The sequence below is a fragment of the Phoenix dactylifera genome, chromosome 5, assembly GCF_009389715.1.
Source record: "Phoenix dactylifera cultivar Barhee BC4 chromosome 5, palm_55x_up_171113_PBpolish2nd_filt_p, whole genome shotgun sequence".
Lineage (NCBI taxonomy): Eukaryota > Viridiplantae > Streptophyta > Magnoliopsida > Arecales > Arecaceae > Phoenix > Phoenix dactylifera.
In genome coordinates, this window is record NC_052396.1 from 1,646,132 (window position 1) to 1,665,649 (window position 19,518).

At 37.6% G+C, this 19,518-nt stretch overlaps 1 protein-coding gene across 5 annotated transcripts in view; it reads left to right on the forward strand.

The window, feature by feature from the left end:
* Positions 1-1,215: 1,215 nt before the first annotated feature.
* The window catches only part of LOC103703936 (exportin-4), a 31,319-nt gene continuing 13,016 nt past the window's right edge, over positions 1,216-19,518 (forward strand). The window contains exons 1-18 of one of the 5 annotated variants that reach the window (XM_039126444.1): positions 1,226-1,519; positions 2,410-2,497; positions 4,180-4,288; positions 4,367-4,465; positions 6,932-6,974; positions 9,389-9,460; positions 9,555-9,650; positions 10,082-10,327; positions 10,413-10,596; positions 13,124-13,235; positions 13,313-13,399; positions 13,630-13,768; positions 15,074-15,164; positions 15,323-15,385; positions 15,539-15,648; positions 17,927-18,031; positions 18,373-18,446; positions 19,395-19,470. In XM_039126444.1, the coding sequence (XP_038982372.1) occupies positions 1,433-1,519; positions 2,410-2,497; positions 4,180-4,288; positions 4,367-4,465; positions 6,932-6,974; positions 9,389-9,460; positions 9,555-9,650; positions 10,082-10,327; positions 10,413-10,596; positions 13,124-13,235; positions 13,313-13,399; positions 13,630-13,768; positions 15,074-15,164; positions 15,323-15,385; positions 15,539-15,648; positions 17,927-18,031; positions 18,373-18,446; positions 19,395-19,470 (1,881 nt within the window). In that variant the 5' untranslated portion in view covers positions 1,226-1,432. Of the gene's footprint in view, positions 1,520-2,409; positions 2,498-4,179; positions 4,289-4,366; positions 4,466-6,931; positions 6,975-9,388; positions 9,461-9,554; positions 9,651-10,081; positions 10,328-10,412; positions 10,597-11,226; positions 12,817-13,123; positions 13,236-13,312; positions 13,400-13,629; positions 13,769-15,073; positions 15,165-15,322; positions 15,386-15,538; positions 15,649-17,926; positions 18,032-18,372; positions 18,447-19,394; positions 19,471-19,518 lie in introns of those variants that run through there. The other 4 variants (XR_005511905.1, XM_008787014.4, XR_005511906.1 and 1 more) reach the window with 4 other exon arrangements.

Below are 19,518 nucleotides of genomic sequence, written 5' to 3' on the forward strand. Positions count from 1 at the left end.
TTAGAAAACCATGTATAAGCTTGCATGTCTTTTTGTTCCAAATACGCATAAATGAATTAGCTACAAAGGCTGCCCTATGAAAAAGAATGTACAAGAGAACATAGATTATGAATAAGGCGCATATGACTTATTAAATCACCTAAAAAAGAAAGTTACTTTCATAGTGAACAAAATTAAATCATGTAAAGTGGTTTATCCTAAAATAGTCGTATTTCCACACGTCAGAACCTAGCACTAACATTTGAGAGTACACATGTAATGTGTTCTCTGCAAACCCAAATCTGAAAGACTTCTTAACATAATACATGGGTCAATGAAAGTAAAGCAAGAAAAATTTTGAGAAGGATATTTGCTCCGCCGATAACTCGAGACTATCACAAAATTGAGAGCATGAGATTACAGCCTCTGATTCGTATAGCAAAATGTCATTTGTCCTAACTAAAGAAGTCAAACAATGTTCTTGTTGTGTTCCCCATCTTCTCATTTCGTCAAACCTCTAAATAGACAATCCTAAACAGTCTTTTATGTTATTTGAGCAGTATATCTAAATACCAAGTAATGTCTATTTTGGGTAACCACTGGCCAACAAGATTTGCCTAACAACTCTGCAAAGCAAGAACAAAATTCTCATTCCATTTCTCATCCGCTCATTTATTTCTATTGGCTTCTATGCAAACCCTCTTGTGCATTTCTCCAAAAGATGTTCCCGTTCTCATCTTCCATTTCGGTCATATTTGATTGAAACAACAATAGAAGGACAATTTCATAACAAGGCTTGCTTCCTCCTCACATGTTTTTCAGAAAAACTAACACTCCAACTTCATAAAAGTCATAGAAATTATAAATAACTAAAATTTGATTAATAAACACAGTGATTATTATTTCACCATAACAACTCTTATTTACATTATTATTTACATTACTTAAAAACTGTGTTTTTTTTTGCTCTTGAATCTGCTAAAATGAAATGAGTAGCCGTTGTACTAAAAAAAAAAGAAGAAAACTGTATTTTTATTTTGTTAATTTGATGATACCGATCTGGTGAAATATTGCTGCAATATTGATGTTCTTGGGTGTATTCAGACACGCGTTGTGAACCCGTTCTAAGAAAAAAAAAAAAAAAAAAAAAATTGCTGCTGCCGTTCGTGCGATCATTATAAAACTGTCGGTCGGTTAATGAGGGAGCGCCGTTGAAACGCTGCCATTACGGCGTTATTATTAAACCCTTGGCCGAGACTTTCTTCCCTCTGCTATATTTCAGGTGCTGCTGCTCTCAGTACCTATATAAACCCCCGTAGTGCCTAGTTCTCCTTCCCTTGTAATCTTTTCCTCTCCTTGTCCCCTCTCACCCGTCTCCTCGCTCTCCGCGAAAACCCTAGTTCTTGATACCCTCACCGGTTCTTGAAACCCTTGGGAGTTGGAAGGAGAAGACATGGAGGGATTTCCGGGAGGGGCGACGGATTTGTCCCAGCTCCAGTCCACCATGGAGGCGGTCGAGCACGCTTGCTCTTCGATCCAGGTGTTCTCTCTTTTCTATCATTGTCTGACGTTGATGCGTTCTCTTTTCTATGTGGGTTCTCTAACTTTAGGGTTTTATGATTGATGTTTTCTTGGTTTGCGTATTCTTTAAAAAGTCGAAGAGACCAGAAAGTTATATGGGTTTCGATGTAGTTTTGGCATCATCTATGTCTCTGTTGATCTGAATGAGTTGTTATATGTTTATATCATTTCCAAAGATTATTGTACTCTTCTTGTTTCTTGATTTATTTCTCGATCAGATATCCCAACCGAAGCAAATTTATGTAAATCTTGAATCGATCAAAGGAAACAGGATCCTTGCAACAGTCTGGGTCATTGGCTGGCGGTTTAGTCTCAGCATGAAGATCTTCCAGGAAGTGGCTATTACTCGAGTAGTTCCCTTAGGCACCCTAGATGCATCATTTCTGCGTCAACTTGCCAAAATTCCCTACTCAAATACTAGAAATCAAGATGCGGGGCTGGATTTGCTGTCAAGCACTGAGACCGACAAAATACATCGGAAATGGTGGGGTTGGAGAGGCTCATAATTGTAACTCCTTGGGATTGTAACACACCACCACTCTCTACAACCATTTGTTTGATCACATTTCCAACCCTCACTCTGGTCTTACTACCTTTTTTTCTGAGGAATCTTACGTAGCTTGCACCATGTAGCTCTTTTCTTGAGGAAGCTAAAAACTCTTTTTATTAGATTTATATATGACAGTGGCTTATTTGATTTCTATTTCTTTTTATTTTTTTCTTTTTCCTGTGTTTCTTTGGATGCATATTGATTGTTTGTTACATTTAAGGCATTGTATTGGCTTCCAGGTGGCACATTTTCAGATCTTATTCATTTTTCAAATATTTGACTTTTATTTGATCATGCAGATGCATGTGAATCCAGGTGAAGCAGAGAAAATAATCCTCTCACTGCGTCTATCTCCTCTGCCATATCAGTCATGCCGATTTATTCTTGGTACGTTGCTTCTAGGACTATACTCACAGGCCATTGGAAGGGTTATTGATTGACGTAGAATACAATCATGAACTGATGTGATTGATTTCACGAGACTTGCGGTCACTTGTTTTTGTTATTATTTATAAACTAAATGTCACCTTTCAGGTGGAAGCAATGTCTTTGTGTTGGTATATCTTCAAAGGAAATAGGCCAAGAAAGGGAAAAGTAAATGGCATATGTGTGTCATGATCCCTTTAAACAATTTTAAGTGAGGCTCGAAAAATGACTGTAAAGTATCAAAAAGCATTGGCAAGCATCTGAGATAAGGGCTCATGTCCATGTTTCAGGATGTATGATATTGTCGTAATTTGTATCCTGAAAGTTTATTATTGTAGTTGCCTTATGTTATCCTCTTACTTTCTAACTCATGATAGACATCTGATATGTTGTGTGATGTAGTAACTTTTACATGCATGCCCTATATAATGTGCTTGCATAGATTTTTTTTTCTAAAAGTTATTAGGAACTTTTATTGGCTTATGATATTTGGTAGTTCTTGCTTATTAATGAAAGCCTTTGCCTAGAGCTTGATGTTAAATTATGATGTCTAACTTAAAAAGGTTGTAGAATATGTGTGAACACGTTATGATGTTTCTGAGTAATTGCTATGAAGTATATACAGAAATAACGTATTAATGCTCGAGAACAGATAACATGGGTGAGAAATTTATGTAGGTATTTATTTTAGAAGTTTTCGAATATTTTTAAAAAATGTACTTATTTATTTTGACATTGGTGTTCTATTGTTGATTCAATCGTTGTTGTCTACAGCAGGGTTCAGATCTATGATACAACCCTCATATATGTCTTTTTTATTTTACTTTCCTGATGAGAATAGACCCCAATATCTTCTGATGGTTCAGTGAACTGGATAAGACCCCCATGTTGAAATGGGGTGAGTATATCAATGTGGTACGGTATGGTTGAAATTTGAAACCTTGGTCCAGAGCAAGGCTTGAACTGCTTCATAATGTTGGAAATCATGCATTTTACATTTCCATATGATGGAGTTTTTAGGTTTCCGAAATAGTATACTGTAAGAAGAGGTGCTACTGCAGACTTGGACTTGGGAGTATAAAGCACATAAGATTTGCTGTTGCCAGCAATTCTATGCTATCATTTGCAAAAAATGAACCATATCCTCCGTTTTCTTCCTTCTTCTTTTTTCCTCATTTATTACATCTATCACGTCCCTCTTAGAGACTGCATGTGCTAGGATTATCCATTTGCTGTGGGATCAAATGAGACCTTCGGATACTTCTTGCAAAATATTATGCTGGTTGTGGACTGTGCTAGAAGTATTCTGATAAATTATTCTAAATCATGGTTCGCCGTACCGGCCGGAACCAAGCGGTATGGGGCATACTGTACTGTACCAGTACCCAGTATGGGTGGCGTGCCGACATTCGGTTCGCCGAAAAAATTTTATATTGCATCGTACCGACACAGTGCTAGTGTGGCACCCGTATGGGGTCCGGTACCGAGACGGCAAACCTTATTCTAAATCATGCTTCAAGTGTTCACATCATATCTTTTTTGTTTAGCATGAGCATTTATACCTCTTTCCTTGCGCTACTTGCAAACGCAAAGTTTTCTATTTCATGTTGGCTTGTAGTATTGACATTGCTCTCATATTTCAGAAACTTCTCAAATACCAAATGCAAGGTTTCAGGCTGCTGGTGCAATTGGTGATGCTGCAATAAGGGAATGGGGAATCCTTACAGATGAGAATAAAAGAAGCTTGATATCGTATGCTTATCAACTCTTACAGGTGTGGCTGAATGCTTTGTTGGTATTTGAATGATATCTTACCTGTTTGTATTGTAGATTCTGTTTATGCTATGTTATGGAACATTCTGGGGCTGCTGATGCTTATGTACAAGCAAAAGTTTCTGCTGTTGCAGCGCTGTTGATAAAAAGAGGCTGGTAAGATGCATAAGTCACCATATTTCAATTTTAGTGCTTACTCCTCTGCATGGTTATTATGTTATATATTTGTGCGTACTGGTCTTTGATCTCTATAGAAGTGATTGATTTGGATAAGGCAAATAGAACTTCAAATCTGGATATCTCTGTATACTCTCTTTATAAACAACAAATACAACATAAGGGGAGGCAATTGGAAAGGTAAATTAGAAGGTAAAAGTGGAGGAAAGAATTGAGAGGATAGACAAGAAGTCAAGAATCAAGGAAAAAACCTACATAAGGAAGCTACTTCATTCAACATAACCTATAAATTGTATAAAATTTGTCACTTCTTATGAAATCCTGCTTATAAACCCCTAAAGAACCCTCAAGCAATGTTTTCATACATAAAAGGGCACTCAACTTCTTCATAATAAATTTAATACTTTAATGTTATATAATTTGACTCACAATAGGATTCTTGATGAACCTAAAACTCAGCTACATTAATATCACTCATTTCTTTTAACAATGTCAACCAAATACTTTCTAGATAGAGTGAGAATCTGTATTCCGACATCCTAACATAAAAATGCCATTAAAACCAATCTAGGAAACCGTCCTAATGGTTTGAAGCAATTTTGAAACCAAGTTGAGACTTATAAAACTAACCATTGGTCCTTATAAAAATAAGACCTAAAAACTCATTTAAACGTATCCCCAAAACTAATTATGTAAATTTCAAGAAAATATAAGACAAGCCATCTATGCTTACAAGACCTGAGACCGAAAAAAAAGGAGGAGAAAAGCTTTAAGATAATAAAACCACACATTAACAGAAATAAAATATGACAATTAAAATAACTAAATCTAAAGCCAGTTTAAACCTAAACTACATGACCTTTCCAACAAATTATCGACTCAGTTCACAGGTGTGTCCCTTTGCATGATCCATGCCCATACCATTATATATCAATTTGTGTTGCTGCACGTTGCTTTGATATGCATGATACATAGGAGGGCTAGAAGTGGGCCCAGGTTGGCTTCAGGCCTGGTATGAAGTTAATTTATTCAAGCTTGGGCCTGAATTTGGAGCTTGAAAAATTTCTAACTGGGTTTGGGTCTAGCCTTGGCCCGACCAAAAGCCTGAGTCTAGCAGCAGGCTGGATCCTAGAGACCGCTCCCCCATTGTCCCCCCTTTCCTCTCTTCATCCACATTCTCTAGAGCCTGATTGGGCTTTTTGCTCAGGTTTAGGCTCGGTTCAAGTTTGGGCTAGAGCTTGGAAAAATGTTTTGTGCCTAGGTCTGGCTTGCAACGCAAAAAAAATTTTCAGACCGGAGCCGGGTCATAGGGAAGCTTGACTTGGTCCGGTTCCAGCCCTAATGATAAGCCAATATGTAGTGCTATAATTTTGCATTTGACTTATCTTGAAAGCCGCTAGAGATCTACTATGCTTCCCTCATTCCATGTTTGCTTCTTTGCTAATCAATTGACCTCCTCCCTCCATTTACTTCTGTACTTCTCCCCTTGGTCTTCTACAGCCTCCTTTATATTCTCCATTTTTTGAAGCCGCCAATTGTTGTTATGCCTATAAATGGGTCCAGTTATGCCTATGCAATTGCATTTCCCTTTCCTGATCCATTGTATTTCTCTTTTTTCTTTAATGTACGAATAGGTTGATCTAGAGCTCTCTTGGTTGAGTATGTTAGATCAAGGTCCGCCGTACCGGTACCGGTCGGCGTACCGGTGGCCGGCCGGACCGATACGGTACCGGTCCGGTCCGATACGTACCGGCCGGTACCGGTTCCGTACCGGCCGGTACGCGGTGGTTTCAAAAACCACAGCGCGCGGCGCTGTGGTTCTTAAAAAAAAAAAAAATCGTACCGGTGCGAACCGGCCGGTTCGCATCGGTACGAGGCCGGTACGGGCCCGAACCGGCCGGTACGGGCCCGAACCGGCCGGTACGGGCCCGAACCGGCCTGTTCGGATAAAAAACCGGGAAATACCGGTTTTTTATCCGTTCCGGTACCGGTCCACGGCCGGACCGGTACGTACCGGCCCGTACCGGCCGGTACGGACCGGTACGGCATTTCATGTATTAGATATTGACTTCATTAGCTGAATTTGGCTGATTTGGATTAAGCATTTTTTGACTTGACGTAGACTTGACTCGCACAGCCATGCATGGGTGTGGATTGCAAGCGTGTGTTGACATGATGCTTAAAATGGTATTTTAAGTGACATTCCTTTGATAATCATTTGCTTCAAGCAATTAATAATGCCCATTGGGTTACTTTAACCATAGTAGAACTTTCGTTGTTATTTTCATATGAATGGATGAAATACATTGCTTGCTTAATGTGTAATATACTCCGGCATAAAATATCCTTGATTGTCGTGTAGTTTTTACTGCAACTTGATGAATCATAGCTTTTTGAGTTTAGATGTTAAATGTCATACACCTGTGTTTTGATGTTCTTTTGTAGGCTAGATTTTGCTGAAACCGAGAAGATGGCTATCTTTTCCGAGGTATGGACTTACACAAATAACAGTATGATGTTTTAATCGCTAGCCTCGTGCTTTTCACTTTTCATCTCTAAATTTTCTCTTATTATCTATAGCATAGGCTTTAGAAATCATAATATATACGGGGAACTTAAATTGATATATGTTAGTTATGCATCATGCTTCTAACTAAGTTCTCCATGTGTGCTATTGAATACCTTTTTTTTCTTTTTAAAGAAAAATCCATTCTCTTGTTGCTCACACCTCCAATCAGTATGATTGGAAATAGATTTTTCTTTGTTGTTGCATGGAAGCATGGGCTTTCAATTTTTCTATTGTTGTATAAAACTGACTGCATAGCCATAATATTGCCCCCAGTATCTCTTAATAAATTTACTTTTTTGCTGTAAGAATTAGAGATCTTTGGTATTGCTTCCTGATTCCAAAAGATTTTTATCATAATCATAGCTGTCGAATAAACCAAGTAAACCCCTAATGTGGGACTTAGCCTGTTGGCCAAGCGGTTGCCTATTATGGAGATCACCCAGGTAAGCAACTTATTTATAAAGTCACTTTATTCTTTCTTCAATCCATGGAATGCTGTACTGCCAGGTATGGGCCGGTACGTACCGGTCTGGTCCTAGACCGGTACCGGAACCACAAGAAAATCGGTATTTTCCGATTTTTTAGCCGAACCGGCCGGTACGGAGCCCGGACCGGTCGGAACCGGCCGATACTGCTTGGTACCGGCCTCGTACGGGTGCGAACCGGCCGGTTCGCACCGGTACGTTTTTTTTTTAGAACCACAGTGCCTCGCGCTGTGGTTTTTGAAACCACCGCATACCGGCCGGTACGGTACCGGTACCGGCCAGTATGTACCGGACCGGTACCGTACGGGTCCGGCCGGCCACCGGTACGCCGACCGGTACCGGTACGGCGGACCTTGCTTCAATCAATTATTTCATCGCTGTATATTGCAAATTCCATGACCATAGTCCACTTTCATCAAGTACTCTCTCTCTATTTTTCATACTTTTGTCTATATTATACACCCCCTTCCGTTGGTTCAATTTTTGACCTCTTTTAGTGAGGGAAACACATGAAGTACATGGCCAAAAGAAGTATCGTCATCGTAAAGAAATTTGAAATTTTTTTTCAAGCCTCTATATGCATCAGAGCTACATTTTGATCATAATGAAAGAGACATCATTGACTAGATAAGCATCCAATTCATCCTTTTATGTGCATTAGATTTGCCAAACACTAGTGCTATTACAATATGAACTCATTTGCTCAGATGTTTCTTCACTCTATCCATCTGTGGACACGCCAAATTTATATTCCACAGTAATCTTTGAGCAGTGTAAAGAAGAATGAGATTTCTGTTAGATCCTTGATACATATCTCCTTCAGTCGCGCATTTACTTGTATCTCTTCTAGCCTTACAATAGCCTTGACACTTGTCACTGCTATAGCTCATGTCCTGAGCAATTTCAGTGTATCGTTCGCACTTTTCCCCTAAATGCCCACCAAATTACATCTCTTATTATTCATGTACTATTGGCTTCTCAATAGGACTCTTGCTCTTGTAACTCCTCCAAAAACTTGTGGAAGGGAATTCAAAAAGGACTTCTGGTACAGTAACTCCTCTCAAAACTTGTGGAAGGGAATATGAAAAGATGCTAGTTCTCACTCTTGATTGGGTTCTTCCCTCCTCCCTTCCTTTTCTAGATAGATCAGAGTACTCCTGAACTCTGTGTGTGCGTGTGCGGGCGTGTGTCTGTGTGCATATTTGTGTGGTTTCTCTTGTATGTAGGGACTTAGTCACCTCTAGGATATGTTTAGGAATCTTCCTGTATCAATTGGAGATAGGATAGAATTTTTTTTAAATTTTTTGGATCTTTGGAATGATTTAGTGCTCTAGAAAATTGTCAGAAGAAAGGGTTAGGATCTGGGATCAAGAGTAGCAGTTAAGGATAATTGCAGATCCCAGGAATTACCCTTTACCAATATTATATTGCCAAAAATATAACAATTCTGATTCCTCACATTCATCAGGGAGTTCTTTAATTGTGTTAGCTGATTTTTAGGGCCCTTTTCATGGGATGCTTACTTCATATTTGAAAATAGTTGGCCTGATTTCAAATATATTTGATCAGACGCAACACAATATTTACAGCACCGGAGGACTGAGGCATCTTATTCTCTGAGTTAAAGCTGTCTGAATTTGAAAAAGAGAGGATGGTAAACTTAGTTTGGTCAGAAAAAATTACGTTTAACTACATGTTGTGCCTATACTGGTATGCCCAGTTTTCTCTTCTTGTGGCCAACCTAGGCAATGTAACTTCTCATACACAAGAACTATTGATTTTGTAGCAGCAGTTTCAAAACAAAAAAAAGAAAATCTATTCAGGATTATCTAACAATTGCATTTTCAGGTGAAGCAAGCTATTCTGGGCATCCATGGCATGAATGCACAATATACAGGGATCAACTTCTTGGAATCCTTGGTATCCATCATCATACATCTGTGCTTCTTATTCCAAATTTATGTTTTGCTATCTTGCTCTTGCAGCTTTCTGAGTTCTGGAATGTATTTTGCAGGTATCAGAATTTTCACCATCAACCTCAACTGCCATGGGGCTTCCCAGAGAATTCCATGAGCAGTGCCTATTATCATTAGAGTTGAATTATTTAAAGGTTTTGGTTTTACTTTTTTAGAAACCTGTTTGCATAGATTTTATGGTTCATTATACACATTCATGTGTGATGTTCAAAAGCATTTGGACTTGGGTAATTTAAGACTGGGTGGGTCTCCTTCCCTTTGTCTTGAGGAAAATCATAATTTTTTAGAAAGCACTTAGTTCTTGATTCTGATTCTTTGATGTACATATGTATACATAGCACATTGTACATATCATACATGCACGCATACATACATATATAGGTACATACATAACATAACATAAACATATCAGATACATAACATGCATACATACATATGTACTTAATGTAAGTACATGCATATGAACATACACATATATCCCATATGTACATATACACACGTGTAGTTTTGATAGAGTTGAACCTATGGTCTAAGTTTCTAATAACAGGTATATTCCTACTGGCAGGAGTTCTATTGCTGGGCCCAGGCTTCTGCATTAAGTGTCACTGATAAAATTATAGGATGTGGTGCAACTGTATCCGAAGATAAAGTTTGTTCTGCAGCATTGCGACTAATGTTTCAGATTTTGAACTGGAATTTCAGACAGAGTACCAATACTCTTGGTCATTCCATTAACAAAATAAGTGCATCGTCATATGGAATTAGACATGATGCGGTACTTCTGAAGAAGTATGAGCGTTCCTTGGTACAGGTAGACCTTTTCTAGCTTAATCAAATCTAAATATGCTATTCATATTATCTTTTAACTTGCTGATTTCCTCATATGCTGCTTGTAGCCAGGGCCCATATGGAATGATGTTCTGTTATCAAGTGGACATACTGTTTGGCTCTTGAATTTGTATGCGACACTTAGGCAGAAGTATTCATCTGATGTGATATGGATCGATTCTCCTCTTGCAGTTTCTGCCCGGCAGCTTATAGTTCAACTATGCTCCTTGACAGGGACTATATTTCCTGCTGGTAATGTGTTCAATGTTTTTCTGTTAAGTTTGCAAAATAAATCAGTAACTGTTTATGCTTGCATGACAATGTCAGTATCATAAATCAAGGTAGTAAAGGATGGCCCGAATAGCTGTAAAATGTTCAGTTGATGTAAAATGTTCGATTGGTTATGACTTATTGATCCTTATTTTATTTTATGTAGAATGTCTGATTAGTTATGACTTATTGATCCTTATTTTATTTTATGTAGAATGTCTGATTAGTTATGACTTATTGATCCTTATTTTATTTTATGTAGAATGTTTGATTAGTTATGACTTATTGATTTTTATTTTAACTTTGAATCTGGAATGATGCAAATTGTTTGTTAAGTTTCTTAGTAATACTGCTAGTTTATAGCACAAATATCTTTTGGGTTATGTATTGTATATGAAAACCTTACTAAATGGTAGTTGACTTAACTAACAGCAATAAAAATGTTTGTAAGCTTTTTGGTTATCACAAAATTGATTGTTTTTTTGGGCTGGGTTGTTTTCTAGAAAAGGAAACCATTTTTAATTTCTTTTTAGCATTTCAATCATAAGTGTATGTGCTTTGTGATTGTACATGGCTCATCTTCCAAATCAACATGGAATCCAAATATTTTAGTTGCAGATGGGTGATCAACATGGATGAAGTGATAGTACAAGGTGGAAGAAGCAGGTTTTCAGACACGACGTATTTTGACAGAGACGTTATAATTTTTTAATGCTTGAGTTATTATGGTGATATTCCAATGTAAGAGGAATAAGACATTCAGGTCCACTATTTATGATTACTTCTTTTTTTTTTTAACTTAGAAGCCCAACCTAATCTTGATTCATCTGGGAATTTTTTCAGTTGCACTTTGGATGTACTTTAGGTGTGTCCTTGTTCTGCCCAAATTAATTTTATGATGTGTTCCTGAATATATAATTGCTACCATCAGTATGACAGTTTGAGTTAAGATGTATAGATTATATTTTCCTCGCATCATCTTTCTATTTTTACAATTTCTGCATGATAGAAAAGTTGAGTCTTTCACAGTAATCAAGGTTTTGGTCCGAATAGCCACTGAATTTTCTCTCTCCAATGCAATTATTGGAGAAATTGATTCCTGCACCTTGGTTTGACTGCAATTTTACGATTAGTTCTGATTGACTAAAAAAATTATTCCTGGCCTTGATTTTAGTGTGGATGGCCATTTTGTGACTTTCAATCCTTTCCTGTGTACGCATGTACAAAACAAGGCAGAAGCATGCACAGACAGGCATAATCGTATATAAAAATATGGCAGCAACTATGTATAAGTAGGCAGTCAAATCAAGGGATATGAATCAAATTGCCTCTCCTTTTTCTAAAGCTAGTGTAGTGTAGTTCCAGCTACACCATCATACAAAGTTCTGTGGAACCTTCAATTTATAGAAGTGGTGGAGTTTGTGCAAAGGGAACTGTCATGTTTCTGCACATGAAGGCTGAATTATCTCTTTGAAGTCAAAGAAAATGAATTTAAGGCATTGAATGCACAGGAGAGAAATCTTTTCTTATTTTGTTATACTCAAAGTGATCTCTTAAGGAGTTGATGCAATGGGAATACTTACCATATAGATTTGTATAATAGGCTGATTTTAGGCTTCATTGTTTTGTAATCATCAGGTCAACGGCGAAGTTACTGATTTTAGGTTTGCCCAGTTTAAGTGTGTCATCCACCATCTGTTTTGGGAGAGGTCTTTCCATGTTGTGTGTCCACTAAACTGGGAAAAGACTATTACATAGTCTAGCCAATCAGAAGTTCAGAACTGTATCGACAATTAATGTATATTAAATTGGTCGGTTCTCTAAAAATTTTAAGGTTTTTGTTCGGGACATAGTGGTGTTATAATTGGAAATTAACAGGATTAAACTGTTCTCATGCTTGTGATTGCATAATTGAATGTCTTTATCACTGTTATCCAACTTAGTCTTTACTCTTACCAAGGTTTGTCAATGCTACACTTTACATTATCATGTTCTCCTAACTATCATCGGGATGAGAAAATCACTTCATGATTAACTGTGCTAAAATGCTCTGGTGATTATTGGTACTTGTGCTGCTATTTTGGTCATCGTTGCACCAAACTTTCGGTTAGATGTGAGATGCGATCTGGTGATATCATATATTTCTTTAAGTGCATATCTGTAATTTTTCCCCTCTGTGTTCTGTTTTTTCAACATTTTTTTCAGTTCTTTCAAAAAGTTGTCGTAGTTGCTGAATCTTGTAAACCATCAAAAGTATGATATCATTGTTTATTGGATTTTCCTAAAAGTTTTATTCATATCTTCTTGTATCATAGTAGTGAAACTTTTAAAATCCAAGTTAATATAATTTGTTAGCTTTTGGATTACACTGCAGATTTCTGACATGCGCAAAGTATGCAACCCTTACTTAATAGTTGTAGTAATTTACAAAAGATTAATTTATGCTTTTGTTGCACCATCATTTTTTCACTAATAGTTTTAACAGAAGCTAAAATATTTAATATTCTAGATAATGGAGAGATGCAAATTAAGCACCTAATACAGATACTATCAGCTGTTCTTCAATGGATCGAGCCCCCAAATGTTATCTCAGTGGCAATCCAGAGTGGAAGAAATGAAAGGTCCTTGGTTTAACATCACTTTTACTTGAACATGCATAGAGTACTGTTTTCTAAATATGTTACCATTTTTTATCCAGTGAGATGATTGATGGTTGCCATGCATTGCTTTCACTGGCAACTCTGACTAGCACCGTTTTGTTTGACAACCTCCTAAGGTCTATAAGGTCAGTGGTTTATGTTTGACATTACAATTCTTGTATTTATTTTCTTAATGTTCAAGGTTTTATCTCTACGTAATCATATCAAAGATTTCGATTCAGTTCACTGAGCAGAATATTTTTCATTGTAATTTTTGGTTTGGAATCCCAGTCACCCCAAATGAACCTTTTTTCTTTTTTGCAATTGCATGTTAAATCAGGTTGTCATTATCCTGATAATTGTTCACATGTTTCAGGCCCTTTGGCACAATTCATCTCCTGTCAACCTTGACATGTGAAGTTGTTAAAGCCCATACAGTTATCCGTGATGAAGAAGAAACATGGGCTTCAGAGGCTCTGGATATTTTATTAGAAATATGGAGTGTTATTCTTGGGGTACCTCTATAATCTCATCCACCACTCTGTACTTTTATATGAATATGTACAAAATGCATATGCACAAAGTCTGCCGAACCGCGCTGAACTGCTCGGTTCAGGCAGTACCGAGCCGACCTGGTGCGAAACCGGGTCGGTTCGGTATTTCAATGCGGTTCCGGCCCCTACCGGCCAGAACCCCTATTGGACCGGCCGGAACCGGTCCTTTATCGTCCTTTACCGGCTGGAATCGGCCGGTTCGATGCCGACTCGGTGTGAACCGGCCGGTTCACTCCGAACCAGGTTGATTGTGTTATTATTGCCCAAGTGCCACTGTGGCAGCGGCTTGATGCCTTTTAAAGGCATCAGGTGGCATTGGGAAGGGCCGAGAAGGCTTTGCCAACGGCATTTGAAAGCGGCTCCACCTCTTTCTCTTTCCAAAAAAGCCACAAACAACACCAATTCAGACCATGGTCTGCCGTACCGGTCCGGCCTAGGGCCGGTATCGGATCAGCGTGGAATCTGGTACCGGTGGTTTATTATTGGAAAACCGGTACGGGACCGGTTCGGATCGGTACGTGACCGGGACGGGACCGATTCGTACCTGTTCGGGCCGCCACCGGTACGCCGACTGGTACCGGTACAGCGGACCTTGATTCGAACTATTAGAAGAAAGATCTAAGGCTAAATAAGTTGTGCATCCTCTTCCTTATCTCCTTCTCTCTTTTTTTTTTTTGGAGGGGGGCCTTGAAAAAATAGCGCAAAAATTGCAAAAAAAAGGTTTCCAGACTATGCATTATAGTAAATATCAAAAAACATAAAAAAATATCAAGAAAACACCTAAAAAAACATCAAATCTGTAAAATGATTACTAATTAAATATTCTTGAAAAGTTTAAAAAAAATTGGGCATGCCGGTACGGAACTAGCACACTCTATTGTATCGGTTCCGAACCATACCGGCTGCTGACTGGTACGGATCCCGGTATTGGTTCAGTGGTCCCTGCATTTGCATGGTTCCTATGTCTTAAATGGTTGCCTCAAGTTCTGTGAGTGTCTGGCTGCCATATTGCTTCTGATATATGAAATGGACTGAGTCTGAGTGCTAGTGCATCGTCTTTTATAAACAATGCTATGATTTTGCTTTTCCCCAGGTTAGGTTCTTTTTCCCTGTTAAAGTGTCCTATCATCAATTAAGATTCTATCAGCAAGTTAATATATGCTTGATGATAATGAGTTATGCTTGTACCATCTCTTGTTTTCTGTGGCATTATTTTGTTCAATGGCTGACCATTGCATTCAAGAATTTTTTTTCTCCTGTTTGCAGCGAACAGATACTGATAAGGACTCGGTATCTACTGAAGGGATATCTGCAGCTTCCAATTTATTTAATGTTATTGTGGAGTCACATCTGAAAGGTATTACTTCTTTTAGTGGCTGCTAAACATTTTTGACTGGCCACATATATTAAAGTTCATGTCAAACATCCTGCATTAAATAGTTAATTACTTGCTCTTGCCAGTACATGTTTTGGGAGGCTATTTTGCCTATTCATGAGGTTTTGCCTTTTATGTAGCTGCTGCTGAATCTGCCTTTGATGATGACGGCGATGCGGACTACTTTCATGCCTCTATTTCAAGTATGTTATATGTCAAGATTTACCTGCATACAGAGACAACTTCTCTATTTTACTTCTTGCATTTTTTTCCACTTGAAATTTTTGTATTTTTATTTTTCGTTTTAATTTTAGTTGTCCTGTCTTGTTGGTCTGTGTTTCTCTCTGTGTTTGTAGAACGAGATGAAAGGTTAGGCTCCTATGCTCTTATTGCACGGGTTGCAGCTGATGTCACTGTTCCTTTTCTCATAAAATTATTCTCAGAACGCTTTGCTCTGATTAATCAGGTGTTGCACCCGTACTTATAATATTCTGTCTTTGTCATTTAAATCAAATTTGAATGCGATGTTCTGTCTTGCATCCTGCAATTTTATCATATATTTATATCAATTAAAATATACCCAAGTTTAATTGTTCTTTTCCCTCGAAATTATGCCTGTGGTTAGATACTTTTAAGTGCATTAAATTAAGTTCTTAAGCAGATGCTTCTTACTTTGACTGGGCTGCAATATATTATTTTTGGTCGCGACAATACACAATCGGCTGTTTTACCTCTGTGTATCTCCAAAATATCTGCCTCCTGTTTTAGTTTTCATTGTCTATGCCTTTAATAGTCCGCTTGGCACAATGTGAATATGGACTTATCCCTGTCTTACTTTCGACGATGCTTTTCAGTACAGTGAAATTTGTAAGAGAGTTGATAATACTACGAGGCTTCAATAGATCCCTGTGTGTTCTGGTGCATCAAGGCAAAAACTGAATGATGGTTTAAGATGCTCTACCCCATTTCAACATCTTGCTTGACTTTATTCTTCTTCTATGTCCTTGAACATCAAATCTATGCAGTATACTGCACATGGGTCTAGAAAAGGTGTTTCTTTCTCCTTGTATGCTCCTTTCTTGTCTTTTTTGAGTCTTCATTGTTGCTCGTTGCCAATTGGATGATGTACTTCTTGTTGGCGTCATCTGCCACTCCCTTCATCAGTCTCAGTATGTATTGGTGGTTTTGGATCTACCTTGAAGCGTCCGCTTGAACTATCTTCCTATGATCCTATCACTATACAAGGAAGATAATTTTGTTGGTACAGTCCAAAAAATGATGCATGGATATGATGGTCATTCTATACAGGTACTGCTTGCTACTTAAAGAAAGCCACATCTTGATATCCTCCATTTCCTTTTCTCAATACATAGTAGCAACCTCGTAAGGGTTGAGGGGCTTGATTCATGTACCAGACGTCTGCATGTTGCTAATCATGGTTTGGAGGTAAAGTATTTGCTGATGCTAAGGGAGGGATGTGACTCTTGGAGCCATTTTGATATGAAGCCATTGTTCTCATCCCTTATTGTCTGAAGCTCAAGTCAATCTTCTTCTGCTTGGACCTCTCTTTGGGAAATGCAAAGAGACTTATGTCTTTGATATTTTTTACCATTCCCTGATTTCCTGAGTGCAGACCTCGAGATGATTGTGCCCTAATTGTTGCACGTTGGCTCTTCGAACCTGAACCATCAGTCGCACCTAATCTATGCTCTTGAACCGTGACAGCCAAAATGTGCCTTGTGCCTTTAGATCTTCTCCTCCATCTCCTATGGATACTGATGATGCTTACCTAGCAGCTCATGTATGAGTGCCCTTCCAGTCATTAAGGATCTCTTTCTTGCACTTTTTACTCATTTCAGATGCAATTCTTTGTTTCTAGCTTGCCAAACTCTGCACTCTTTACTTTTGCTTGCTTTTCTGCATTCTTCTCATAAAGATGTTCTCTCTTCATCCTTTTAATAGGCTAGGTGCTTCTGAACACTTGTGAACTTGCATAAAAAACAACCTACCCCTGGCCCTACAATGTCACAGTAGCAACATGTTTAATGGAACCTGTTCGCATCCACCATCTCCCCATGCTGCCCTCATTCATGGCCATGACCACATGAAATAGAAAAAAAGTCAATGACAATATTTTATAAATGCACATTCTGTTGGAGAATATTGCAGACCATATTTTACTACCAAATTATATATATATTTTAAATTCTTTAAGAATTTCTCTATGACTTTTGATCTGTAACTTGATTATGCATAACATATTATATCATAAACAACTGAAAATTTTAGCTAATTGTCATTTTTGTGCTTTCGTAATCATATTTGACATAAGGATGAGTTGTTAGCTGCATTCTTGGTTTTGGAAGTGACAAAAGATAAAATGTATCTACATAGTTGAGGGTATTCCTAGAATGTGGAACCACTTTTTTTTTCTAAGCATGATCTCATGAAATTTTAATCTGTTCTGAAGTACATCACCTGGAGTATATCAGCGTAGATTCTGCCTTATGCACAGCGAGGTACTTGTTATTTGTTTGAGCTGTGCAGCTAGAATCAAGCCATACTACAGAAGTACATTCCTTTCATACCAATAGCACTTGAAATTCTGGTTTTTGCGTTCATCTTATGAACACTGGCACCATGTGCACTCAAAACCAGAATATTTTAAGCCTTTCTTTTGCTATTATGGATGCGAAGTTGTTTCATTGTATGATTTTAACATTTGCTGATTTTCTTTTGAACAGAGAAACAACACAAGTGATCCCACTCAAACCTTGGAAGAACTTTACTGGCTCCTGTTGATAACTGGTCATGTCCTTACTGATTCAGGAGAGGGGGAGACAATGCTTGTAATTGCTTCTCTGCAATTGAAATTTCCGATATTATTTTTTGGTCATACCATTTTCTTATTTGATAACATAATTGGCATTAGTATAAGGCTCCTACAGTTATCTTTTTATGAGATCTTTGCAATTTCAGTTTACTCTCTTGTTCCCCCTATTTAAACTAATCATCCTGCCATCTCACTTAGTCCATGTATTATTTTAGTCATCAAGTTTCCTACATGCTGTTGCTTGTTTGCTAGCTGTATACAAAATCTGATTTTGATGACAATTATTAGTACCCTTTTGTGAAAGTAATGTAAATCCTTAGTTTGTTTTTTAAAAAATGGTAGCTGTATGGTAATCAGGTTCCAGAAGCATTACAAGTTGGATTTTCAGATATATTGGAAGAGGCACAGCATCCTGTAGTTGTACTTTCCTGGTATAGTTTCTTCCATTTAGCTGCAGTAAATACATGCCATTTGATGCGTCAATTATTCTGCATTGTTGATTAAATAATATGGGCCATAAACTATTTGCTTGGTATAAATAGCATAGTTTAGGAGTTAATAATATGCTACGTGTCAGTAAAGTTATCAATTTATCATGATTTGTGTGCTTTTAGATGAAAAATTGTTTGTTCTGTTTTACACTAGCAACATCACTTTTTGAAAATTTTTACCAGAGATAGAAGAATTTCTTTTTTTTTAATGCTTATTTTGCAGGTTGTAACATGCAGTTTAGGAATATGGATAAAATATAGCATTTTACCTTCTTTTATGTTACAATTTTGATATATATCTTTCTATTATAGGGAGCTGTCTTTTGCTTCATTGCTTTCCTTCTGCTTGTGAATACATTTTTATACTGTGTTTAGAAATTCCAGTAGTTATACCATATGTAGTCAAGAGCATTGCTCACAACACATGGAAAATTATTGAAAGTTAAGGGGAAGGAAGAAAGGAGGAAGCAGGCTATATAAGGATTCTAGCCTTGTGCCTCATTAATAACATATGAGGACTCCTTACATATATGATTAAATGACCAAGATATCCTTTTTAATTGATGTCAATCATTTATACATTCTTGGGGGGCAATGGAACAGGATCCAAATCTTAAGGCCAGTTAACTTAAAAAGCCACTACATATCAGCCCTCAACACTCGAGCAAGCTTAACCATGATTAAAAATGATCAAGACTATTAAATGCTCAAAATCTACAAGCATTGTGTTGGCTGATTCCAGTTGGTGATTGAAAAGTTAAAACTTTGACAGTTAGATCTAGGGTTCATGTACTAGCATCTGCAGACATGCTCTTAAGCATGATGATGTAGTTATTCTGTTTTTTCCTGGCATTTATCTTCTATCATAATATTGAAATTGCTGTGCAGGTCCATAATACATTTTGCTAGACACAGTTTGGATCCAGAAATGAGAAGAACATATTTCAGTCCTCGACTCATGGAGGTAGTTGAAGAACTATTTAATTTCTAATATCGTTCCATGTTTGAAATA